General features: G+C 46.9%; 1 protein-coding gene across 3 annotated transcripts in view; it reads right to left on the reverse strand.

Moving 5' to 3' along the window:
• Window positions 1–770: 770 nt before the first annotated feature.
• The window catches only part of trim25 (tripartite motif containing 25), a 29,139-nt gene continuing 6,364 nt past the window's right edge, over window positions 771–23,545 (reverse strand). The window contains exons 4-10 of one of the 3 annotated variants that reach the window (XM_080184207.1): window positions 23,166–23,340; window positions 20,494–20,562; window positions 19,732–19,800; window positions 19,227–19,295; window positions 4,476–4,538; window positions 2,310–2,363; window positions 771–2,059 (exon numbers count right to left, since the gene is read on the reverse strand). In XM_080184207.1, the coding sequence (XP_080040333.1) occupies window positions 1,536–2,059; window positions 2,310–2,363; window positions 4,476–4,538; window positions 19,227–19,295; window positions 19,732–19,800; window positions 20,494–20,562; window positions 23,166–23,340 (1,023 nt within the window). In that variant the 3' untranslated portion in view covers window positions 771–1,535. The remainder of the gene's footprint in view (window positions 2,060–2,309; window positions 2,364–4,475; window positions 4,539–19,226; window positions 19,296–19,731; window positions 19,801–20,493; window positions 20,563–23,165; window positions 23,341–23,545) is intronic. The other 2 variants (XM_080184209.1, XM_080184208.1) reach the window with 2 other exon arrangements.

A 23,545-nucleotide genomic window follows, 5' to 3' on the forward strand; every position in this document is an offset into this window, starting at 1 on the left:
TGGGCTCCAGCTGATAGCCTGTCTACCCCAGAAGGGAGACAGATTGGGATTACATCCCATGCTCAATTATCCCCAGTCCCTGACGCACTGAGCTTCCCTCAGAATCAGAAACTGGTGTTGCTCCCTACCCAAATCCTGTCTCACTCCGAGTGGGAAAATTGTTTACATGTGTCACACTGTTAACTTCCCTGCTCCTGGGAAATCTGACACTGAGTTTTCTCATTGTGTGTGGTCTAATTTAACATTGCTTATTTGTGGTCAAACTTTGTGACATAATAATGTGAAATAAATTTAGGGAAGGTCTTTGGAGTGTTTATGTGTCCTGGATAAATAAAATGCTTACTGTGTATGAGAAGTACCACAAACAATGGGTGGGTACCAAAGTAACACAGGCACAGCGTATCAGCAGACTTGATGGGCTGAACGGCCTAATTCTGCTTCTATAATCAACCTGAATCTTTAATATCATGTACTCTTCCCCCCTGTACCGCCCCAACCAAGTCCTGCAACAAGAGTCAATCCTTCACTATATGGTTTCCTTTGACAGAATTCACTAACCATTTCAAGAAATCCTTTGTTTCAGTCAAACCCAATATTTGGGTTGAGGGGAAGTAGTTTTTAAGGACAGCGCAGTGGTTAGCACTACTGCCTCAAGTGCCAAGCTTGACATGACCACAAATGTGAGGTAATGCATTTTGCAAGGTCAAATACAGACTGGAAATATACAGGAAATAATGGAAGTGTTGCAATGAGAACAAAAAAACAGGAAATAAGATTAAGTGGATTATATTTTTAAAAATTACAAGTTCAGAATTGAGTGCCCATGTTACTGACAGTAATCTGATCAAGGTGCTGGTGTGACTCTGCCCAGGAACAACTGTACCCACAGTGAGCATGGTCAACAACACCAGCAAGCAGAGCATTCAGAGACTGACAGAGTAAAACTCCAGAGTGTCAAACTGCTGTAGGCAGTTTAACTAGTGGCAACTGTCATCAGGCACTATAGTTACAAATAAACTGCAGAAAAAGCCCATTTAGCATAACTAATCCATGTTGGTGTTTATACCACATTTGATCCTCTTGCATTTTTTGCTAAATTTACCATCATAATCCTCAATTCCCCTCTTCATTCTCACCTAGTTTAAATATTTCAAAACCAATCACTTCAGCCAATCCCCATGGCAGTGAGTCCCACATTCTCCCCACTCTGAAATTTCTCCTAAATTCCCCATTGGATTTCTTGGTGACTATGTCTCTATGGTGACTTGGTCTCTAGTTCTGCTTTTCCCCACAGGAGGAAACATTCTCCCCATATCCACTTTATCCAGGCCTCCATTTTAAATCTATTTGGTCCATAACAAGGCAGCAGAATCAATTTTTTAAATCCTATTAAAGATAATTCATACATTAACCTTGAATTTAGAACAAAGAACAAAAACAGCCTGGGAAACAGGCCCTTTGGCCCAACTGGAAGATTTCCCTGAATATGTTTTTAAAGCCAAATCCAGAACTTGATTGGGTAAAATTCATCTGGATTACTGGACCAGAGTTAGTTTGGCATCTTTGGAACTCAGCCAGAAAGCTGGGAACACTCTGCTCTGAAACTCTGTTTTGTAGCTAATTAGCAGCATTGGGACATTAGAAACCGAATAAAAGGACACAAGTCCCACAGCAAAGTCCAGGAAAACCCCCACCACCTTGGGCAGCTGCACATTCAGAACCAGCTCCCGGTCTTCATGCCAGGCTGAGAGCTTCCGGCCAAAACCCTCCACACACCAGCTGAGCGCATTCCTGCCAAGACGGCTCCGAGATCCCTTCCTATCCACTCCAACACAGGCAATCCCAATTGCCCAGAAACTGCCACCATCATTGCTCACTTCCCAATAATGGCGACCATTAGTGAAACTCTGCAGGGCCAGCACTTGGGAACAGTTGAAAAATCTCTCGGGTTGATCAGGGTAGGACTGCGGCTGCTCTGCCAAACTCAGGACAGTGAAGCGATCATTTATAAGCAGCTTCTTGTGGGCTGTCCGAAGGTCATAAGTAATCTTGGAGTTATCTGCACAACACAGAAAAAATTGTTACTCAACAGCAGAGGCACAAAACAGCCGCAGCAGCACACGCCCCAGCACCCACAGGCCACGCCGTGCGCATCCACCACACTGACATCACAAACACTTCATAACTCTTCCATTGACCAGAATCTGAATGTTAAGTTGGCAACGGCAAGGCTGTTAACAAAGTGGTTGAAGTAGGCTGGGCCAGGGGTGGGGAAGAAGAGAGGAGGTGATGTTCCTCGTTATACTCACACTGCATTAACTCGGCTCTACTTGGCACGAGGGACTGGGCGGACGGAGGCAGTCCTGTGAGACAAACACACAAATTAAACTCGTTACAACTCTGGGAAGTGGATTGATTAATATGTTCCTCAAACTTTAAAACCGGGCAATTGGACATTAATTCACTGGAATAAAAGCAAATTACTGCGAATGCTAGAATCTGAAACCAAAAGAGAAAATGCTGGAAAATGTCAGATGATCTTTCGCAATGGACAAAGGGTCATCTGGGCTCAAAACATCAGCTCTTTTCTCTCCTCACAGATACTGCCAGACCTGCTGAGATTTTCCAGCATTTTCAACTTTTGGACATTAATTCATTTGTTGTTAGTGCTTTTCCCAAACACCCCAATCAGCTCCTAGGCAGTCTGTAAGCTGTCAATAATCACAGCAATGTTTGGAATCGTGAGCTAAATTGCAAATTAATCCACTCTTGGCAGTGGCACACCACTGGGGGGGGGGGGGGCGGGGGGGGCATGCGAGCGTGGAAGGAGCAGTGCACTACCGGGGGTGGGGGGGGGGAGGGGGAAGGGAGTGCTGCACTGCCAGAGGTACTATACTGCTGATGCCTGGACCAGTATTTATCTCTAACTTCACTCCGTTTTTGAGATGTTATCTCATTAACACATGATGAGGGCGGCACAGTAGCACTGTGTTTAGCACCACTGCTTCACAGCTCCAGGGACTTGGGGTTTGATTGCCAGCTTGGGTCACTGTCTGTGTGGAGTTTGCACATCCTTCTCATGTCTGCGTGGGTTTCCTCCCACAGTCCAAAGATGTGCAGGTTAGGTTGTTTGGCCATGTTAAAAATTGCCCCTTAGTGTCCCGTGATGTGTAGGTTAGAGGGATTAGTGGGCGGATATTGGGTTAGGGCCTGGGTGGGATTGTGGTCGGTACAGACTCGATGGGCTGAACTGCCTCTTTCTGCATTGTAGGGTTTCTATGACATCACTGACTGAAGCCTACTTAAATTCCACATTGACAACATTTCAAAAATGCTTTACATTCTGGCAGATGTGAGAAGTAAACAAATGCAGTTGTCTTCATTCGGAGAGCAGCCCTGACAGAACTTACACTTCAACAGGCACAGGAACTTCAAACCCATTAACGATCGGGCTGTAGCCTGCCTCATCTGATAGATGCCCCCACAGTGCCACCGACCCTCTGACGGCGCGGCGCTCCCTCGCCACCGACCCTCTGACGGCGCGGCGCCCCCACAGTGCCACCGACCCTCTGACAGCATGGCGCTCCCTCGCCACTGACCCTCTGACGGCGCGGCGCTCCCTCGCCACCGACCCTCTGACGGCGCGGCGCTCCCTCGCCACCGACCCTCTGACGGCGCGGCGCTCCCTCAGCATCATACTGTCATCCAAATTATTTTCTCTGCATTCTGAAGTTTAATTTGAACTTTATGGAAGTGAATCTGGAGAGATCGTTAACTGTCAGGTGATCCATGTTCTTTATTCAAGCTTGGTGAAAGAAGAACGGGAGATCAGAGGGGTGTGGGGGCTACATCACAGTGTTACAGTGAGGGGTGTGGGGGCTACATCACAGTGTTACAGTGAGGGGGTGTGGGGGCTACATCACAGTGTTACAGTGAGGGGGTGTGGGGGCTACATCACAGTGTTACAGTGAGGGGTGTGGGGCTACATCACAGTGTTACAGTGAGGGGGTGTGGGGGCTACATCACAGTGTTACAGTGAGGGGTGTGGGTTATATCACAGTGTTACAGTGAGGGGTGTGGGGTATATCAGTGTTACAGTGAGGGGTGTGGGGTATATCACAGTTACAGTGAGGGGGTGTGGGGTATATCACTGTTACAGTGAGGGGTGTGGGGGCTACATCACAGTGTTACAGTGAGGGGTGTGGGGTATATCACAGTGTTACAGTGAGGGGTGTGGGGTATATCAGAGTGTTACAGTGAGGGGTGTGGGATATATCACAGTGTTACAGTGAGGGGTGTGGGGTATATCAGAGTGTTACAGTGAGGGGTGTGGGGTATATCACAGTGTTACAGTGAGGGGTGTGGGGTATATCACAGTGTTACAGTGAGGGGTGTGGGGTATATCACAGTGTTACAGTGAGGGGTGTGGGGTATATCACAGTGTTACAGTGAGGGGTGTGGGGTATATCACTTACTTGGACCTCCATATGGAGATGGCAGTTGGTTTTGACTGGGTGATGGTTTAGGCTTGGCTTTCTCTGTAAAGGGAGGAGAAAGTATTGATATTAATAGAGATATCATGTCAAAACTTTTCACCTTGTATTTACACGAGAATGCCAAATTTGAAATACTAACAGCAATTTATCTTCCAGAAGAGTCCGACTGATTTCTCTATGGCAACGCCTTGGCCAAACAGTAGGAAGAATAGGCTTCCCGAACCCCTGGGTACCCGTACAAAAGGCTGAAGGTTTCAACATATTCCTTCTATTTTCAGAAGGCAGGACTGTGTGTATGAATTGTGTCACTTTTAGGAAATATAAATTATCCACATTACTGCCTTGACAATTATCTGAAATTGGCTGCTGGTGTTGCAGTTGGTGCATTCAGGATTGTTCAACAAGTGGTGCCCAATAATGGAATCACCATTAACAACAGACACTCAGTTTTAGTTTCTGTAATGCAGCTGGTTGCGCGCAGTCTGTACCCTGCCGATTAGAAACAACCAAAGAAACATTCTGTTTGATTTGACCAGTCAACTGTTGGGCATTTAGACTATACAAATCTGGCATTGCCCCAAAGTAGAGGCATTGGTGGGCTTTCTTAACTATAACATTGGCATGGGGGGACCAGGACAGGTCGTTGGTGATCTGGACACATAGAAACTTGAAGCTCTCGACCCTTTCTACTTTGTCCCCATTGGTGTAGACAGGGACATGTTCTCTTTTACGTTTCCTGAAGTTGATGACAGTCTCCTTCATTTTGTTGGCATTGAGGACGAGATTATTGTTGCTGCGCCAGATTCTCTATCTCATTCCTGAACTGTGTCATCATTGTTTGAGATTTGACCCACTACAGTGGTGTTGTCAGCAAACCTGAAAATCAGGTTGAAGTGGAATTTGGCCACAGTCATAGATGTACAAGGAGTATAGTGGGGCACCGGTGCTGAGAATGATTGTGGAGGCGTTTTCTTTATCCATTCGTGGGACGTGGGAATCGCTGGCTGGCCAGCATTTATTGCCTATCCCTAGTTGCACCTGAACCGAGTGTCTTGCCAAGTCATGTTAGAGAGCAGTTGAAAGTCAACCACGTTGCTGTGGGTCTGGAGTTACATGTAGGCTAGACTGGGTAAGGACGGCAGATTTTCTTGCCTAAAGAACGTTAGTGAACCAGATGGGTTTTTCTGACAATTGACAATGGTTTCATGGTCAAAGAACAAAAACAGCCCGGGAAACAGGCCCTTCGGCCCAACAAGCCCGCACTGCCATCTCAACACCACCAGTCCACCTCTCTACCCATGACCCCTATCTAATGTTTTATGGCCATCCAGATTGAGGGAAACTGATTTAGGGACAATTTATTCCTGCCAATCAGCCTAACAGCACATCTTTGGGGTGTGGGAGGAAACCGGAGCACCCGGAGAAAACCCACGCAAGCACGGGGAGAATGCGCAAACTCCCACAGACACCGGCCCAAATCCATGTGTCTGCACAGCAATCAGCGACAGTCAGAGCTGTCGTCTTGCCCAGTATCTGGTCCAGTTTAGGCACACACTAACGACATGAAGCACTAGGCCAATCTCAAACAACCAAGAGCAGCCCCAGTACGACCCATCGCGTGTATGCCCCTCGTTGGACACGAGGTGGACCGACTTAAAACCTGTGAATGAAAAGAGAAAAACGTTATTATCATACTATACCCATTTACATTACCAGGGACGCCCCGATGCTAATGACCCTTATTTAAAAGGATCTCCTATATCCACCCATCTCTAACCCAGTCATGTGCCTGTCTAAGTTACTCTTAAAGGACTCTAGCGTGTTTGCCTCCACCACCTTACTTGGCAGAGCATTCCATACCCCTACTACCCTCTGTGTGAAAAACCTCCCTCTAATATCTGTGTTGTACCTCTCCCCCCTCACCTTAAAGTCCATGGCCCCTTGTCCTACGTGTCTCTATTATAGGAAATAGCTTACCTCTGTTTACTCTATCTATACCCTTCATAATCTTATATACCTCTATTAGATCCCCCCTCAGTCGGCGTCTTTCAAGGGAAAAGAGCCCCAATTTCTTCAATCTTTCCTCATACCCCAGTCCTTCCATACCAGGCAATATCCTGGTAAACCTCCTCTGCACTCTGTCCAGAGTCTCCACGTCCTTCCGGTAGTAAGGTGACCAGAACTGGACGCAGTACTCTAAATGCAGCCTAACCAACGTTCTGTACAACTGCAACATTAGACTCCAGCTCTTATACTCTATACCCCTTCCTATAAAGGCTAACATATCATAGGCTTTCTTCACCACACTCTCCACTTGCACTGCCACCTTCAAAGACTTGTGCACTTGCAGCCCCAGGTCTCGCTGCAACTCTATACTCCTTACGGGCTTACCCTTTATCATATAACTTCCCCCTACATTATTCCGGCCAAAATGCATCACCTCACATTTATCCGGATTAAACTCCATTTGCCACGTATCTGCCCAATCAACCAGCCTATCAATATCCCGTTGTATTGCCAGACACTGCTCCTCACTGCCTGCCAATCCAGCCATCTTGGTGTCATCAGCAAATTTGCTGGTCACACCACCTACTCCCTCTTCCAAATCATTTATATACACTACAAAGAGAAGAGGTCCCAGTACCGAGCCCTGCGGCACACCACTAGTGACAGACCTCCAGCTAGAAAAGGACCCCTCCACTACTACTCTGACTCCTCTTTGCAAGCCAGTTCTCTACCCATCTAGATACCTGACCACATATCCCATGGTCATCTGTAGATTAATTCCAGATTTTTTCTTACTGAATTCAAATTCCACCATCTGCTGCAGCAGGATTTGAACCTGCGTCCCCAGAACATTAGCTGAGTTTCTGGATTACCAGTCTAGCGATAATATCGCTAGGCCAGAGTCCCAGCAACCCCTGACTGCAGTACTGAGAGTCAGGAATACTCAGGTCCAGTCACAGAGGAAGGAGTGAGCCCCTGGCCGTGGAGTTTGGAGATGAGTTTTGTGGGAATACTGGTGTTGAAGGCTGAGCTGTAGTCAATAAATAGGAGTCTGACATAGGTGTCTTTGTTATCTAGGTGTCCTAGGGTTGAGTGCAGGGCCAGGGAGATGCTAATTTCAATCGCTTAAGCAAATTCAATCTCCTTATCCAGGGATATTTTGGTTCTTGCCAGCAACTTTTTCTGAACATTCAAAATTCATATCACTTTCACCAAGTGAAGATGGGTAAAGGCAATAAGAGTGCAAAAAGGAGAAAACACAACAGAAACACAATGCTGCGAGACATGGCACAATACAAAATGTATGAGAGACAAGGGCAGAATACAGCTTAGCTAATTAGTAACATGACCATGGAGAAGAACCATTAGTACGGTCTACATAGCTTCAGACAAACTGCATAGTGGCCTACGTAACAGGTTAGGCAGATGAAAACCAGACACAGAAGCCTCAGAATATCACAGAAACTCGATAAAGACAACGTGCTGGCACAGCGGTTAGCACTGCTGCCTCTAGCACCAGGAACCTGGGTTTGATTCCCGGCTTGGGTCATTCATTGTGCGGGATCTGCACGTTCTCTCTGTACCTGTGTGGGTTTCCTCCCACAATCCAAAAGATGTGGTGATTAGGTGTATGGCCATACTAAATTCTCCCTCAGTGTACGCGAACAGGCGGCGGAGTGAGGCGACTAGGTGATTTTCACAGTAACTTTATTGCAGTGTTAATGTAAGCTTACTTGTGACTAATAAATAAACTTCAAACAGACATTCTGATAAAATCACAGTAATAGGGTAAATAGAAAGGGTCGAGAGCTTCAAGTTTTTAGGTGTCCAGATCACCAACAACCTTCCTGGTCCCCCCACGCCGACACTATAGTTAAGAAAGCCCCACCATGCCTCTACTTTCTCAAAGGACTAAGGAAATTTAGCATGTCCACTACGACTCTCACCAATTTTTACAGATGCCCCATAGAAGACTATAAGGCATAGGAGCAGAATTAGGCCAGTCGGCCCATCAGCTTTGTTCCGCCATTCAATCATGGCTGATATTTTCCTCATCCCCATTCTCTTGCCTTTTCCCCATAATCCCTGATCCCCTTACTAATCAAGAACCTATCTATTTCTGTCTTAAAGACACTCAATGACCTGGCCTCCACAGCCTTCTGCAGCAAAGAGTTCCACAGATCACTACTCTCTGGCTGAAGAAATTCCTCATCTCTGGTTTAAAGAATTGTCCCCTCAGCTTGAGGTTGTGCCTCTGGTTCTCGTTTTTCCTACTAGTGGAAACATCCTCTCCATATCCACTCTTTCCAGGGCCTCACAGTATCCTGTAAGTTTCAATAAGATCCCCCCCCCTCATCCTTCTAAACTCCTTTTTGGTTCTTTCTGGTTGTATCACAGCTTGGTATGGGCTCCTGCTCTGACCAAGATCGCAAGAAACCACAAAAGGAATGAACGTAGCCCAGTCCATCACGCAAACCAGCCTCCTATCCATTGACACTATCTACACTATCCACTGCCTCGGCAAAGCAGCCGGCATAATTAAGGACCCCACGCACCCCGGACATTTTCTCTTCCACCTTCTTCCATCAGGAAAAAGGTACAAAAGTCTAAGGTCACGTACCAACTGAGTCAAGAACAGCTTCTTCCCTGCTGCTGTCAGACTTTTGAATGGACCTATCTCACATTAAGTTGATATTTCTACACACCCTAGCTATGTCTGTAACACTACATTCTGCACGCTCTCGTGTCCTTCTCTATGAAAGGTATGCTTTGTTTGTATAGCGCTCAAGAAACAATACTTTACACTGTATGTTAATATATGTGACAATAATAAATCAAAAAACCACTAAGAGAAGAGATCCACGACCTGAATTTGTAATAGGGAAAAGGGGGAAGACTGACATTTGACTGATTAAAATAAAAGCAAATTACTGCGGATGCTGGAATTTGAAACCAAAAGAGAAAATGCTGGAAAATCTCAGCAGGTCTGGCAGCATCTGTAAGGAGAAAAGCTGATGTTTGGAGTCCAGATGATCTTTTGCCTGATGCTTAGTATATTCTGACATCAGCACTGCATTAACTCAGTGTACGGTGAATTATATATTGGATGGAATTCACCCAAAAAATTCAAAGTGCTGAATTTGCATAAAAACGGTTTTTCTGAGCAGGATTTTCAAAATGACTCTCGTGCCGTGCACTGCAGAGTGCCCCAGCGGAATCATGCTGAAAATCTGAGGACAGGGGGCTAATGCTGAGCGCCGCCTCATCAATTATAGAACCATAGAAAATTACAGCTCAGAAACAGGCCTTTTGGCCCTTCTTGTCTGTGCCGAACCATTTTTTGCCTAGTCCCACTGACCTGCACTTGGACCATATCCCTCCACACCCCCCTCATCCATGTACCTGTCCAAGTTTTTCTTAAATGTTAAAAGTGACCCCGCATTTACCGCTTTATCCGGCAGCTCATTCCACACTCCCACCACTCTCTGCGTGAAGAAGCCCCCCCTAATATTCCCTTTAAACTTTTCTCCTTTCACCCTTAACCCATGCCCTCTGGTTTTTTTCTCCCCTAGCCTCAGTGGAAAAAGCCTGCTTGTATTCACTCTATCTATACCCATCAAAATCTTATACACCTCTATCAAATCTCCCCTCATTCCTCTACGCTCCAGGGAATAAAGTGCTAACCTGTTCAATCTCTCTGTAACTCAGCTTCTCAAGTCCCAGCAACATCCTTGTGAACTTTCTCTGCACTCTTTCAACCTTATTTACATCCTTCCTGTAACTAGGTGACCAAAACTGTACACAATACTCTAAATTCAGCCTCACCAATGCCTTATATAACCTCACCATAACACTCCAACTTTTATACTCAATACTCCGATTTATAAAGGCCAATGTACCAAAACCACTCTTTACGACCCTATCCACCTGTGACGTCACTTTTAGGGAATTCTGTACCTGTATTCCCAGATCCGTCTGTTCAACTGCACTCTTCAGAGTCCTACCATTTAGCCTGTATGTTCTACTTTGGTTTGTCCTTCCAAAGTGCAATACCTCACACTTGTCTGCATTAAATTCCATTTGCCATTTTTCAGCCCATTTTTCTAGTTGGTCCAAATCCCTCTGCAAACTTTGAAAACCTTCCTCACTGTCCACTACACCTCCAATCTTTGTATCATCAGCAAATTTGCTGATCCAATTTACCACATTATCATCCAGATCATTGATATAGATGACAAACAAAATGGACCCAACACCGATCCCTGAGGCACTCCACTAGTCACAGGCCTCCACTCAGAGAAGCAATCCTCCACAACCACACTCTGGCTTCTTCCATTGAGCCAATGTCTAATCCAATTTACCATCTCCCCATGTATACCTAGTGACTGAACCTTCCTAACTAATCTCCCATGAGGGACCTTATCAAAGGCCTTGCTGAAATCCAGGTAGACAACATCCACCACCTTCCCTTCATCCACTTTCCTGGTAACCTCCTCGAAAAACTCTAATAGATTGGTCAAACATGACCTACCACGCACAAAGCCATGTTGACTCTCCCTAATAAGTCCCTGTCTATCCAAATATTTGTAGATCCTATCCCTTACCACACCTTCCAATAACTTGCCAGCCACCGTCAAACTTACTGGCCTGTGATTTCCCGGATTTCTTTTGGAACCTTTTTTAAGCAACGGAACAAAATGAGCCACCCTCCAATCATCCAGCACCTCCCCCGTGAATACTGACATTTTAAATATGTCTGCCAGGGCCCCTGCAAGTTCAACACTAGCCTCCCTCAAGGTCTGTGGGAATACCCTGTCCGGTCCTGGGGATTTATCTACTCTGATTTGCCTCAAGACAGCCAGCACCTCCTCCCCTTTAATCTGTAAAGGTTCCATGACCTCCCTACCTGTTTGCCCAATTTCCGTAGACTCCATGCCCGTTTCTTAGTAGTGCTGATCAGCAGAGAGATCTCGGGGTACATGTGCATAGCTCCCTGAAAATTGGCACCCAGGTTAATAAGGTTGTTAGCTTTTATTGGTAGAGGGATTGAATTTCGGAGCCGTGAGGTCATGTTACAACTGTACAAAACTCTGGTGCGGCCGCACTTAGAGTATTGCGTACAGTTCTGGTCGCCGCATTATAAGAAAGATGTGGAGGCATTGGAAAGGGTGCAGAGGAGGTTTACCAGGATGTTGCCTGGTATGGTGGGAAGGTCTTATGAGGAAAGGCTGAGGGACTTGGTTGTTTTCATTGGAGAGAAGAAGGTTACGAGGTGACCTAATTGAGGCATACAAGATGATCAAAGGATTGGATAGGGTGGACAGTGAGAGCCTTTTAGGCTCTCACTGGCTCAAGAAAAAAAAACTACAACTACCGGTAAGCGTCCCTAGTGACGACTTCCGGTTTCTAACTAATTTAAAAAAAACCGCCGAAAAACTCGCGACTTAAACTAGAAATAAACAGTTAAACAAAATTAACAGAAAAATGCACCTTTTTTGCTGCCTCTTCACACGCCCAAAAATCGCTGCCTCTGGATACTGCTCCTCAGGAACAATGAGGTAAAAGGCTCCTATAAATTAGCGCAGAGAGGATACCCGATCCCCTACACTGGTAGAGAATCCCACCCTCCCACCTCCTCTAACCTAAATTATAAGTGTGGGAAAGTTTTTTTTCTGCTGGTAATTGTTTCAGGGATGGCAGTTCAGGCAGTGTGCTGCATCTCCTGTGGGATGTATGTGGTGAGGGACTCCAGTAGTGTTTCAGGGGATTTTACTTGTAAGAAGTGTGTTAGATTGAAGCTTCTGGAGGAGCGTGTAAAGGAGCTGGAGGTGGAATTAGAGGAACTCCGCATAATTCGGGAGGCAGAGGTGGACATTGATAGGAGTTATAAGGAGATAGTCACTCCTAGAAATCAGTCTTGGGTCACTGCCAAGAGGAGGGGAAAGAAGCAAGTGGGGGGACAATCCCCTGGGGCTGTTCCCCTCCAAAATAGGTTTTCGGTCCTGGAGGCTACAGTTGAGGAGGAATCAACTGGGGATAGCCAAAGGGAGCAGGTCTCTGGGGGTGAGCCTAGTGTGAAAGCTCAGGTGGTTAGGGGATGCAAAAGATTGGGCCTCGTGATTGGGGACTCCACAGTTAAGGGGACGGATAGGAGAGTCGGTAGTAATGGTAGGGACTCAGGGCTGGTGTGTTGCCTACCAGGGGCTGGGGTCCGGGATGTATCAGAGAGGATATTCAAGACTCTTAGGGGAGAGGGAGATCAACCCCAAGTTATAATTCATGTGGGGACACATGACATAGGGAGGCTAAGGGAAGGGGATATTAAGCAGAGATTCATGGAGTTGGGGTGGAAACTAAAGGCCAAGTCAGACAGAGTGGTTATCTCTGGACTCTTGCCTGTGCCACAGGATAGTTTAGAGAGGAATAGAGAGAGGGAAAGTTTGAACTTGTGGCTGAGGGGATGGTGCAGGAGGGAGGGGTTCAAGTACTTGAGCAATTGGGGCTCATTCTGGGGAAGGTGGGACCTCTATAAGAGTGATGGTTTACACCTGAACCAGAGGGGAACAAATATCCTGGGGGGTAAATTTGTGAAGGCTATGCGGGGTGGTTTAAACTGATTCAGAGGGGGGGTGGGATCCTGAGTAGAGGGGGTGAAAGTGAGGGGGGCATAGATGGGGACTGCAATGCACGGCATTGTGGGGGTGGGGCGGAGCAGGGTTTGAAATGCGTATACTTTAATGCGAGGAGTATTCGCAATAAAGTGGATGAACTTGCAGCGTGGATCAGTACCTGGGACTTTGATGTTGTGGCCATTTCAGAGACATGGATAGAGCAGGGTCAGGAATGGATGTTGCAGGTCCCGGGGTACAAATGCTTTAGTCGGAGTAGAGAAGGAGGTAGAAGGGGGAGTGGGGTAGCATTATTGGTCAAGGACTGTATCACAGTGTCAGAGAGGAAGTTTGATGAGGACTTGTCTGTTGAGGTAGTATGGGCAGAGATTAGAAATAGAAGAGGAGAGGTCACCCTGCTGGGAGTCTTTTATAGACCACCAAAAAGTTCTAGAGAGGTTGAGGAAAGGATTGCGGAGACGATCCTGGTTAGGAGTGAAAGTAATAGGGTAATTGTTATGGGGGACTTTAACTTTACTAATATTGATTGGAATTGCTATAGCTCTAGCGCGTTAGAGGGATCAGTTTTTGTTCAAAGTGTGCAGGAAGGTTTTTTGACTCAGTATGTAGATAGGCCAACTAGAGGTGAGGCTATATTGGATTTGGTGCTGGGTAATGAGCCAGACCAGGTGCTAGACTTGGAAGTTGGTGTGCATTTTGGTGATAGTGACCACAATTCGGTTACGTTCACCTTAGTGATGGAAAGGGATAGGCATGAACCTCGGGTCAGTAGTTTTAGCTGGGGGAAGGGTAATTATGAGGCTATTAGGAGAGAATTAGGAAGCATAGGTTGGACTAGGAGATTACAGGGACTGGGAACGTCCGAAATGTGGAGTTTTTTCAAGGAGCAGCTACTGCGGGTCTGTGATAGGTATGTCCCTGTCAGGCAAGGAGGATTTGGTAGGGCTAGGGAACCGTGGTGCACTAAAAAAGTTGATTCGTTGGTTAGGAAGAAAAAGGAGGCTTATGTTCGGATGAGGCTTGAAGGCTCAGGTAGTGCATTAGAAAGCTTTAGATTGGCTAGGAGGGAGTTGAAGAGGGAGTTAAGAAGGGCTAAAAGAGGACATGAGATGACTTTGGCTGATAGGATTAAGGAGAATCCTAAGGCGTTCTATAGGTATGTCAAGAACAGAAGGTTGGTTAGGGCAAGATTAGGGCCAGTTACAGACAGTAGAGGGAAGTTGTGTGTGGAACCGGAAGAGATTGGAGAGGCATTGAACCAATATTTCTCTTCGGTGTTCACGCAGGGGGACATGAATGTAGCTGAGGAGGACACTGGGGTGCAGGGGTGTAAAATAGAAAGTATTGCAGTTGATACCGGGGATGTGCTGGATATTCTAGAGGGCTTGAAAATAGATAAGTCCCCTGGTCCGGATGGGATTTACCCTAGGATTCTCTGGGAGGCTAGAGAGGTGATTGCAGAGCCTCTGGCTCTGATCTTCAGGTCATCGTTGGTCTCTGGTATAGTACCGGAAGATTGGAGGACAGCGAATGTTGTCCCATTGTTTAAGAAGGGGAACAGAGACTTCCCCGGGAATTATAGACTGGTGAGTCTTACTTCTGTTGTGGGCAAGGTTTTAGAAAGAATTATTAGGGATAGGATTTATAGTTATTTGGAGAGTAATGAATTGATTAGAGACAGTCAGCATGGTTTTGTAGCAGGTAGGTCGTGCCTTACTAACCTTATTGAGTTCTTTGAGAAAGTGACCAAAGAGGTGGATAGGGGTAAGGCAGTTGACATGGTATATATGGATTTTAGTAAGGCGTTTGATAAGGTTCACCATGGTAGGCTTCTGCAGAAAATGCAGATGTATGGGATTGGGGGTAATCTAGGTACTTGGATCAGGAATTGGCTAGCAGATAGGAGACAGAGGGTGGTGGTTGATGGTAAATATTCGTCATGGAGTTCGGTTACGAGTGGTGTGCCTCAGGGATCTGTTTTGGGGCCACTGCTGTTTGTAATTTTTATTAATGATCTGGATGAGGGTATAGTTGGGTGGATTAGTAAGTTTGCTGATGACACCAAAGTCGGAGGTGTGGTAGATTGTGAGGAAGGGTGTCATAGTTTGCAGGGTGACTTAGACAGGTTGCAGAGCTGGGCCGCGAGGTGGTGGATGGAGTTTAATGCGGAGAAGTGTGAGGTAATTCATTTCGGTAGGAGTAACAGATGTGTTGAGTATAGGGCTAACGGGAGGACTTTGAATAGTGTGGAGGAGCAGAGGGATCTAGGTGTATGTGTACATTGATCCCTGAAAGTTGGGAATCAAGTAGATAAGGTTGTTAAGAAGGCATATGGTGTCTTGGCGTTTATTGGTAGGGGGATTGAATTTAGGAGTCGCAGCGTTATGTTGCAACTGTACACAACTCTGGTGCGGTCGCACTTGGAGTACTGTGTGCAGTTCTGGTCCCCACATTACAGGAAGGACGTCGAGGCTTTGGAGAGGGTGCAGAGGAGGTTTACCAGGATGTTGCCTGGTATGGAGGGGAGGTCCTATGAGGAGAGACTGAGGGATTTGGGGTTGTTTTCGCTGGAAAGAAGGAGGCTAAGAGGGGATCTTATTGAAACGTATAAGATGATTAGAGGTTTAGATAGGGTGGATAGTGATAGCCTTTTTCCTCAGATGGAGAAAGCTAGCACGAGGGGGCATGGCTTTAAATTAAGGGGGGGTAGTTATAGGATGGATGTCAGGGGTAGGTTCTTTACCCAGAGGGTGGTGAGGGATTGGAATGCCCTGCCTGCTGCAGTTGTAAATGCACCTAGTTTGGGGGCATTTAAGAGATCTGTGGATAGGTTTATGGACGAAAAGGGATTGGTTTAGATTAGTGGGTCAGTGTTTTTTTTTAAAAAACTGGTCGGTGCAACATCGTGGGCCGAAGGGCCTGTTCTGCGCTGTAATGTTCTATGTTCTATGGTGATGGCTAACACAAGGGGACATAGCTTTAAATTAAGGGGTGGTAATTATAGGACGGATGTCAGAGGTAGGTTCTTTACTCAGAGGGTAGTAAGGGCGTGGAATGCCCTGCCTGCAGCAGTTGCGGACTCACCAACTTTAAGGGCGTTCAAATGGTCAGTGGATAGGCATATGGATAACATTGGAATAGTTTAGGTTAGAGGGTCATTAGATTGGTTCCACTGGTCGGCGCAACATCGAGGGCCGAAGTGCCTGTACTGCGCTGTAATGTTCTATATTTCCTCAGTAAACATGGATGCAAAAAACCCATTTAGAATCTCCCCCATCTCTTTTGGTTCCATACACAGTCTACCACTCTGGTCTTCAAGAGGACCAATTTTATCCCTCACTATCCTTTTGCTCCTAACATTCCCACAGAAGCTCTTTGGATTTTCCTTCACTGTGTCTGCCAAAGTAACCTCATGCTTTCTTTTAGCCCTCCTGATTTCCATCTTAAGTAGCTTCTTGCATTTTTTATACTCGAGCATCTGAGCTGTTCCTTGCTGGTTGTGCATTTCATACAATTCTCTCTTCCTCTTAACTAGCGTTACAATCTCCCTCGAGAACCAAGATTCCTCATTCCTACTTACTTTGTCTTTAATCCTGACAGGAACATACAAACTCTGCACTCTCAAAATTTCTTCTTTGAAGGCCTCCCACTTTCCATTTATATCCTTACCAGAGAACCAGGCCTTCATTCTAGGAGGCCTTGCCCCCGATAGGCTTCACCCCTTTGGCACTGCCCAATAGCTGATGGGCAGTGCCAAAGGGCCAGGTTGGCACTGCCTAGAGGGCAATCCCCTTACCCACGACCTCCTGGGGGGGATCTCCATGGCCTCCCTTAAGTTAGTAAGATATCTAATAGTGACTCTTGCATTGAATCGGACTCGAGTCAGTCTGCTGATTTCTGTTGGTGCAGACTCGATGGGCCAACAGCTTCCTTCTGCACCGTAAGATTCTATGAACAGTTGGGGTCCCTGCCGAACCCCACTAGTCACTGACTGCTAATCAGGAAAAGATCCAATGGTTCCAACTCTTTGCTTCCTATCTGCTAACCAGCTTTCTATCCATCTCAAGACATTACCTGCAATCCCATGTGCTTTAACTTTACACAGTAGTCTGTGAGAACAAAGAATAATACAGGAACAGGCCCTTCGGCCCTCCAAGCCTGCACCAATCATCTGTTCGTATCCCTTTATTTCCAGTCTGTTCATGTGGCTATTTAGATAAGTATTAAATGATCCCAGCAGGTCTGCCTCAGCCACCTTGCTTGGTCGTGCATGCCAGACCCCCACCGCCCTCTGTGTAAAATACATCCCCGCATATCTGTATTGAACCTTGCCCCCGCCTCACCTTGAACTTGTGACCCTTGTGTTTATCATTTCTGACCTGGGAAAAAGTTTCCCACTGTTCACCCCATCAATGCCCGTCATAATTTTATAAACTTCTATTAGGTCGCCCCTCAACCTCAGTCTTTCCAAGGAGACCAACCCTAATTTACTCAATCTCTCCTCATAGCTAAGACCCTCCATACCAGGCAACATCCTGGTAAACCTTTCCTGTACTCTCTTCAAAGCCTCCACATCCTTCTGGTAGTGTGGCGACCAGAACTGGACACAGTACTCCAAATGTAGCCTAACCAATGTTCTATAAAACTGCAACATCGTACGCCAACTTTTATACTCTATGCCCCATCCTATAAAGGCAAGCATGCCATATGCCTTCTTCACCACCTTCTCCACCTGTGCTGCCATCTTCAAGGATCTGTGGACCTGCACACCCAGGTCCCTCTGTGTGTCTATACTCCTGATGGTTCTGCCATTTATTGTATAGCTCCCCACTACATTAGATCTATGAAAATGCATCACTTTGCATTTATCTGGATTAAATTCCATCTGCCATTTTTCCGCTCAATTTTCCAGCCTATTTATATCCTGCTGTATTCTCTGAATGCTCATCACCATCCGCAACTGCAGCAATCTCTGTGTCGTCCACAAACTTACTGATCAGACCAGCTACATCATCTTCCAAATCATTTATATAAATCACAAACAGCAGACGTTCCAGAACAGAGCCCTGCGGAACACAGACCTCCAGCCGGAAAAAGACCCCTCCACTGCTACCCTCTATGGCCAAGCCAGTTCTCCACCCATCTAGCTAGCTCACCTTTTATCCCGTGAGATTTAGCCTTTTGCACCAGCCTGCCATGAGGGACCTTATCAAATGTTTTACTAAAATCCATATAGATGACATCCACGGCCCTTACTGCGTCAAACGTTTCTGTCACCACCTCAAAAAACTCAACCAAATTTGTGAGACATGACCTCCCTCTTACAAAACCATGCTATCGCTAATCAGACTATTTTGTTCTAAATGTGTATAGATCCTATCTCTAAGAATCTTCTCCAACAATTTCCCTTCCATGGAAGTCAAGCTCACCGACCTATAATTACTTGGGTTATCCTTGCTACCCTTCTTAAATAACGGGACCACATTCACTATCCTCCAATCCTCTGGGAGCTCACCTGTGTCCAGTGAAGAAACAAAGAATTTCTGTTAGAGACCTGTTCAAAGCCTTCTAAAAGTCTAAATAAACCACATCCACTGGTTCTCCTTGATGAGCTCTACTAGTTACATCCTCAAAGAATTCCAATAGATTCATCAAGTATGATTTCCCTTTTGTAAATCCATGCTGACTTTGATTATCCCACTGCCTTCCAAACGCTGAGTTATGAAATCCTTGATAATGGACTCGAGCAACTTCCCCAGTACCAACGTTAGGCTCACTGCTCTATAGTTCCCTGTTTTCTACCTCCCTGTTTGAATAACCGCCTACATTAGCTACCCTCCAATCTGTAGGAACCAGTCCAGAGTCAAAAGAACGGCCACCAACGCATCTACCATTTTCAGGGCCAGAGTGTCACAGCGAGGGGCGTGGGGTACGTCACAGCGAGGGGCGTGGGGTACGTCACAGCGAGGGGCGTGGGGTACGTCACAGCGAGGGGCGTGGGGTACGTCACAGCGAGGGGCGTGGGGTACGTCACAGCGAGGGGCGTGGGGTATATCAGAGTGTTACAGTGAGGGGTGCGGGGTGCGTCACTTACTTGGATCCTGCTGATCATCTGTGGCTGTTTTTTGTGTTGGATTGGGTGACGGTTTAGATTTGTTTCTGTCTGTGGAGAAAAGGAGAAAGTATTAAAGTTGGGAACGGACAGGGATGGATCACGCTGCATCAGTTCCTCAGCCAGCCCTCACTCACCCAGGCTGCCTCTCCTTCCTTCCCATTCTCTCATGATGCATCCCTCTCTAAGGGGTTAGCGGACAGCGATCAGGAGCTGGAACCCTCTGATTTCCCCTCTCCCTAACCCAGGGATCACTGGGCAGTGATCAGGGGCAGGAACTCTGGCTGATTTCCCCCCTCTTACCAACCTAGGGGTCACTGAGGCTTACTGACCACTGACTGAGCTGGACACTGTCAGGTTTCAGAACCTTTGGTGCTGGATGTTTACATCAACATGGGGTAGGGGCTAGACCACAACAACCCTGAGCAGGGGGAAACTAAGGCACATGCTGTCCCTGTCCCAGTGAACCTTCGCTCCACTCACTCACTCTTTTGAGCTCGCTTTCCTTCAGGACAGTCAGCTGTTTGCGGTGGCTCCGTCTGATCTGGGGTGCAGCCTGTGGAATATATCAGAATAAGCACAATCATGTTACAGACGTTATCATCACTGAATCTCCCACCAACATCATCCTGAAGGCTCTCATTCGCCAGGAACCGAAGCGGACAAGCCATATTAATACTGCAGCGGCAAGGGCAGCTCAAAACCAGAGAATTCGGTGAGAAATGACTCTCCTCCCGACTCCCCAAAACCTGCCCACCATCTACAAGACACAAGTCAGCAGTGTGATGGAATTACCCCCCACTTCCTGGATGGGCGCAGCTTCAACAACACTCAACACCAACCAGGACAAAGTAGCCCGTTGATTGCTACAATTCACAAACATTCACTCCCACCACCATCATATTAGAGTGTGGCAGCGAGGGGCCGCGGGGTACGGCACGGCGAGGGGCCGCGCCACAGCGAGGGGTGTGGGGTACGTCACAGCGTCACAGTGAGGGGTGTGGGGTACGTCACAGCATCACAGCGAGGGGTGTGGGGTATATCAGAGTGTTACAGCGAGGGGTGTGGGGTACGTCACAGCATCACAGCGAGGGGTGTGGGGTACGTCACAGCATCACAGCGAGGGGTGTGGGGTACGTCACAGCGTCACAGTGAGGGGTGTGGGGTACGTCACAGCATCACAGCAAGGGGTGTGGGGTATATCAGAGTGTTACAGTGAGGGGTGTGGGGTGCGGGGTGCGTCACTTACTTGGATCCTGCTGATCATCTGTGGCTGTTTTTTGTGTTGGATTGGGTGACGGTTTAGATTTGTTTCTGTCTGTGGAGAAAAGGAGAAAGTATTAAAGTTGGGAACGGACAGGGATGGATCACGCTGCATCAGTTCCTCAGCCAGCCCTCACTCACCCAGGCTGCCTCTCCTTCCTTCCCATTCTCTCGCCATCCTCAGTCCCAGGCAGGAACACAGAGCAGTGATGAGCAGGATTCCTGGCTGATTTCCTCTCTCTTTGTAATAGGCTATAAACGTAATGGTGTGCCTCAGGGATCTGTGTTGGGACCGCAATTGTTTACGATTTACACAGATGATTTGGAGTTGGGGATCAAGTGTAGTGTGTCAAAATTCACAGATGACACTAAGATGGGTGGAAGAGCAAAGTGTGCAGGGGATGCTGAAAGTCTGTAAAGGGATATAGATAGTCTAAGTGAGTGGGCGAGGGTCTGGCAGATGGGGTACAATGTTGGTAAATGTGAGGTCATCCATTTTGGTAGGAAAACAGCAAAATGGACAATTATTTCAATGGTAAAAAATCGCAGCATGCTGCTGTGCAGAGGGACCTGGGTGTCCTTGTGCAGGAATCTCAAGGAGTTGGTTTGCAGCGGGTAATTAAGAAGGCAAATCGAATTTTGTCCTTCATTGCTAGAGGGATGGAGTTTAAAAACAGCGAGGTTATGTTGTAGCTGTGTAAGGTGCTGGTGAGGCCACACCTGGAGTACTGTGTACAGTTTTGGTCTCCTTACTTGAGAAAGGATATACTGGCACTGGAGGGGGTACAGAGGAGATTCACTAGGTTGATTCTGGAGTTGAGAGGATTGGCTTATGAGGAGAGACTGAGTAGACTGGGGCTATACTCATTGGAATTCAGAAGAATGAGGGGAGATTTTATGGAAAAGTATAAGATTACGAAGGGAAGTTGTTTCCACTGGTGGGTGAAACTAGAACTAGGGGGCATGGCCTCAGAATAAGGGGGAGCAGATTTAGGACTGAGTTGAGGAGGAACTTCTTCACACAAAGGGTTGTGAATCTGTGGAATTCCCTGCCCAGTGAAGCAGTTGAGGCTCCCTCATTGAATGTTTTTAAGGCAAGGATAGATACATTTTTGAACAGTAAAGAAATTAAGGGTTATGGTGAGCGGGTGGGTAAGTGGAGCTGAGTCCACAAAAAGATCAGCCATGATCTTATTGAATGGTGGAGCAGGCTTGAGGGGCCAAATGGCCGACTCCTGCTCCTAGTTCTTATGTTTTCATGGTCACTGTATCACAGTTCTTACCCACCCAAACACCATCGCATACAGAGTGATGTGCTATTGTCAGGATCAGAGTGAAGGTACTTAAACACTCGAACTCAGAGCAGGTGGTGGCCATTCAGCCCCTCGAGCCTACTCTGCCATTTAATACCATCATGGCTGATCTCATCTCAGTCTCAACTTTACTTTCCTGCCCGTTCACACAGCGTTTCAAACCCCATTATCAGTCTGTCCACCGCACCCTTAAATTTATTCAAAGTCCGGCATGCACCCTGCGCTGGGGTAGTGAATTCACAGACTCACCACCCTTTGAGAGAAGTATTCGAGTCCCTACAGTGCAGGGGGCCATTCAGACTCTCCAAAAGAGCATCCCACCCAGGCCCTATTGCCACAACCTTGCGTATTTTCATCACTAATCCACCTAACCTATACATCTTGAGACACTAAGGGGCAATTTAGTATGGCCAATCCACCTAACCTGCACATCTTTGGACAGTGGGAGGAAACCCGTGTAGGGAATGTGCAAACTCCACACAGTCACCCAAGGCCAGAATTCAACCTGGATCCCTGGCGCTGTGAAGTAGTGCTAACCACTGTGCCACCATGAATAATTTCTTATCTCTTTTAAATCTGCCACCCTTTATCCTAAAACTATGATGTCTTGTTCTAGATTGTCCACAAAGGAAACATTCTCTCCATGTCTACTTTGTCAATCCCCCTTATCATTTTGTAAACCTCAATTAGATCTCCTCTCATCCTTCTAAACTCTAGGGAGTGTAGACCTAAACTGCCCAATCTTTCATAAGACAAACTCTCATCTCTGAAATCAGTCTCAATTCCTATGAACCATCTCCAATGCAAATACATCCTCCTCAAGTAAAGGTAACAAAACTGTGTACAATATTCTAAGTGCGGTTTCACTAGCACCTGTACCAGCTTTGTACAGGAGCAGCAACACTTCACTGCTTTTATAATCTATTTCTTTAGCGATAAATGCCAAGATTCCATTTGCCTTCCTTATTACCTGCTGTACCAACATACTGGTTTTCTGCAATTCACACACAAGAACACCCAGATCCCTCTGCACCAAAGCACTCCGACGTTTCTGTCCATTTCAATAATTTGCCTTTGTATTTTTCCTACCAAAATGGATAACCTCACACTCATCCTCGTTAAACTCCATCTGGAAAGTTTTGTCCTATTCACTGAATCTATGCTGTATCAGAATCTGGATTTCACTGGCTAAGGCAGAAGCAGGGAGTTGGAAAAGCATTTACACAGCAAAGGGCAAAGGCCAGGGAGAAGCTGAGGCAAGAACACAACAGGCCAAAGCATCCTCCTCCAGTTCTCAAACTCTGATATGATTCTATCTAATTGGGGAGGGGGTGTTTCTGCTCACCGGCCTGCTCCAGTTGCCGCACTCTCTGCTGCAGTGAACACTTCACCAGCTGCACCAGCGCCTGTTTTAGAGAAACCACCTCTTTCTCAACCAGCTCCACCTTCCTGCCATTGACCTCTATTGGTTTAGGGGGCCTGTTTGTGTTCAATGAGATTACAGGAAGCTCAGAAATGTTCTGAAAACAAAACAGCAGTGTCAGTTTGGAAATCAGGAAGACCCTCCCCCCCACCCCCCACAGACAACTCCCCTCTCCCAGCCAGCCCCAGAACCCCTCCCCCAACACAGACTGGCCCCTTTCCAGCCATTTCCCACACCCTCCCAGCATCTCCCCTGTGCGTAGACAGGGCCTCACACCCACCACACGCACGCAGGGCCCCCCG

Source organism: Carcharhinus amblyrhynchos, unplaced genomic scaffold, assembly GCF_965287045.1.
Source record: "Carcharhinus amblyrhynchos unplaced genomic scaffold, sCarAmb.v2.hapA scaffold_611, whole genome shotgun sequence".
Classification (NCBI taxonomy): domain Eukaryota; kingdom Metazoa; phylum Chordata; class Chondrichthyes; order Carcharhiniformes; family Carcharhinidae; genus Carcharhinus; species Carcharhinus amblyrhynchos.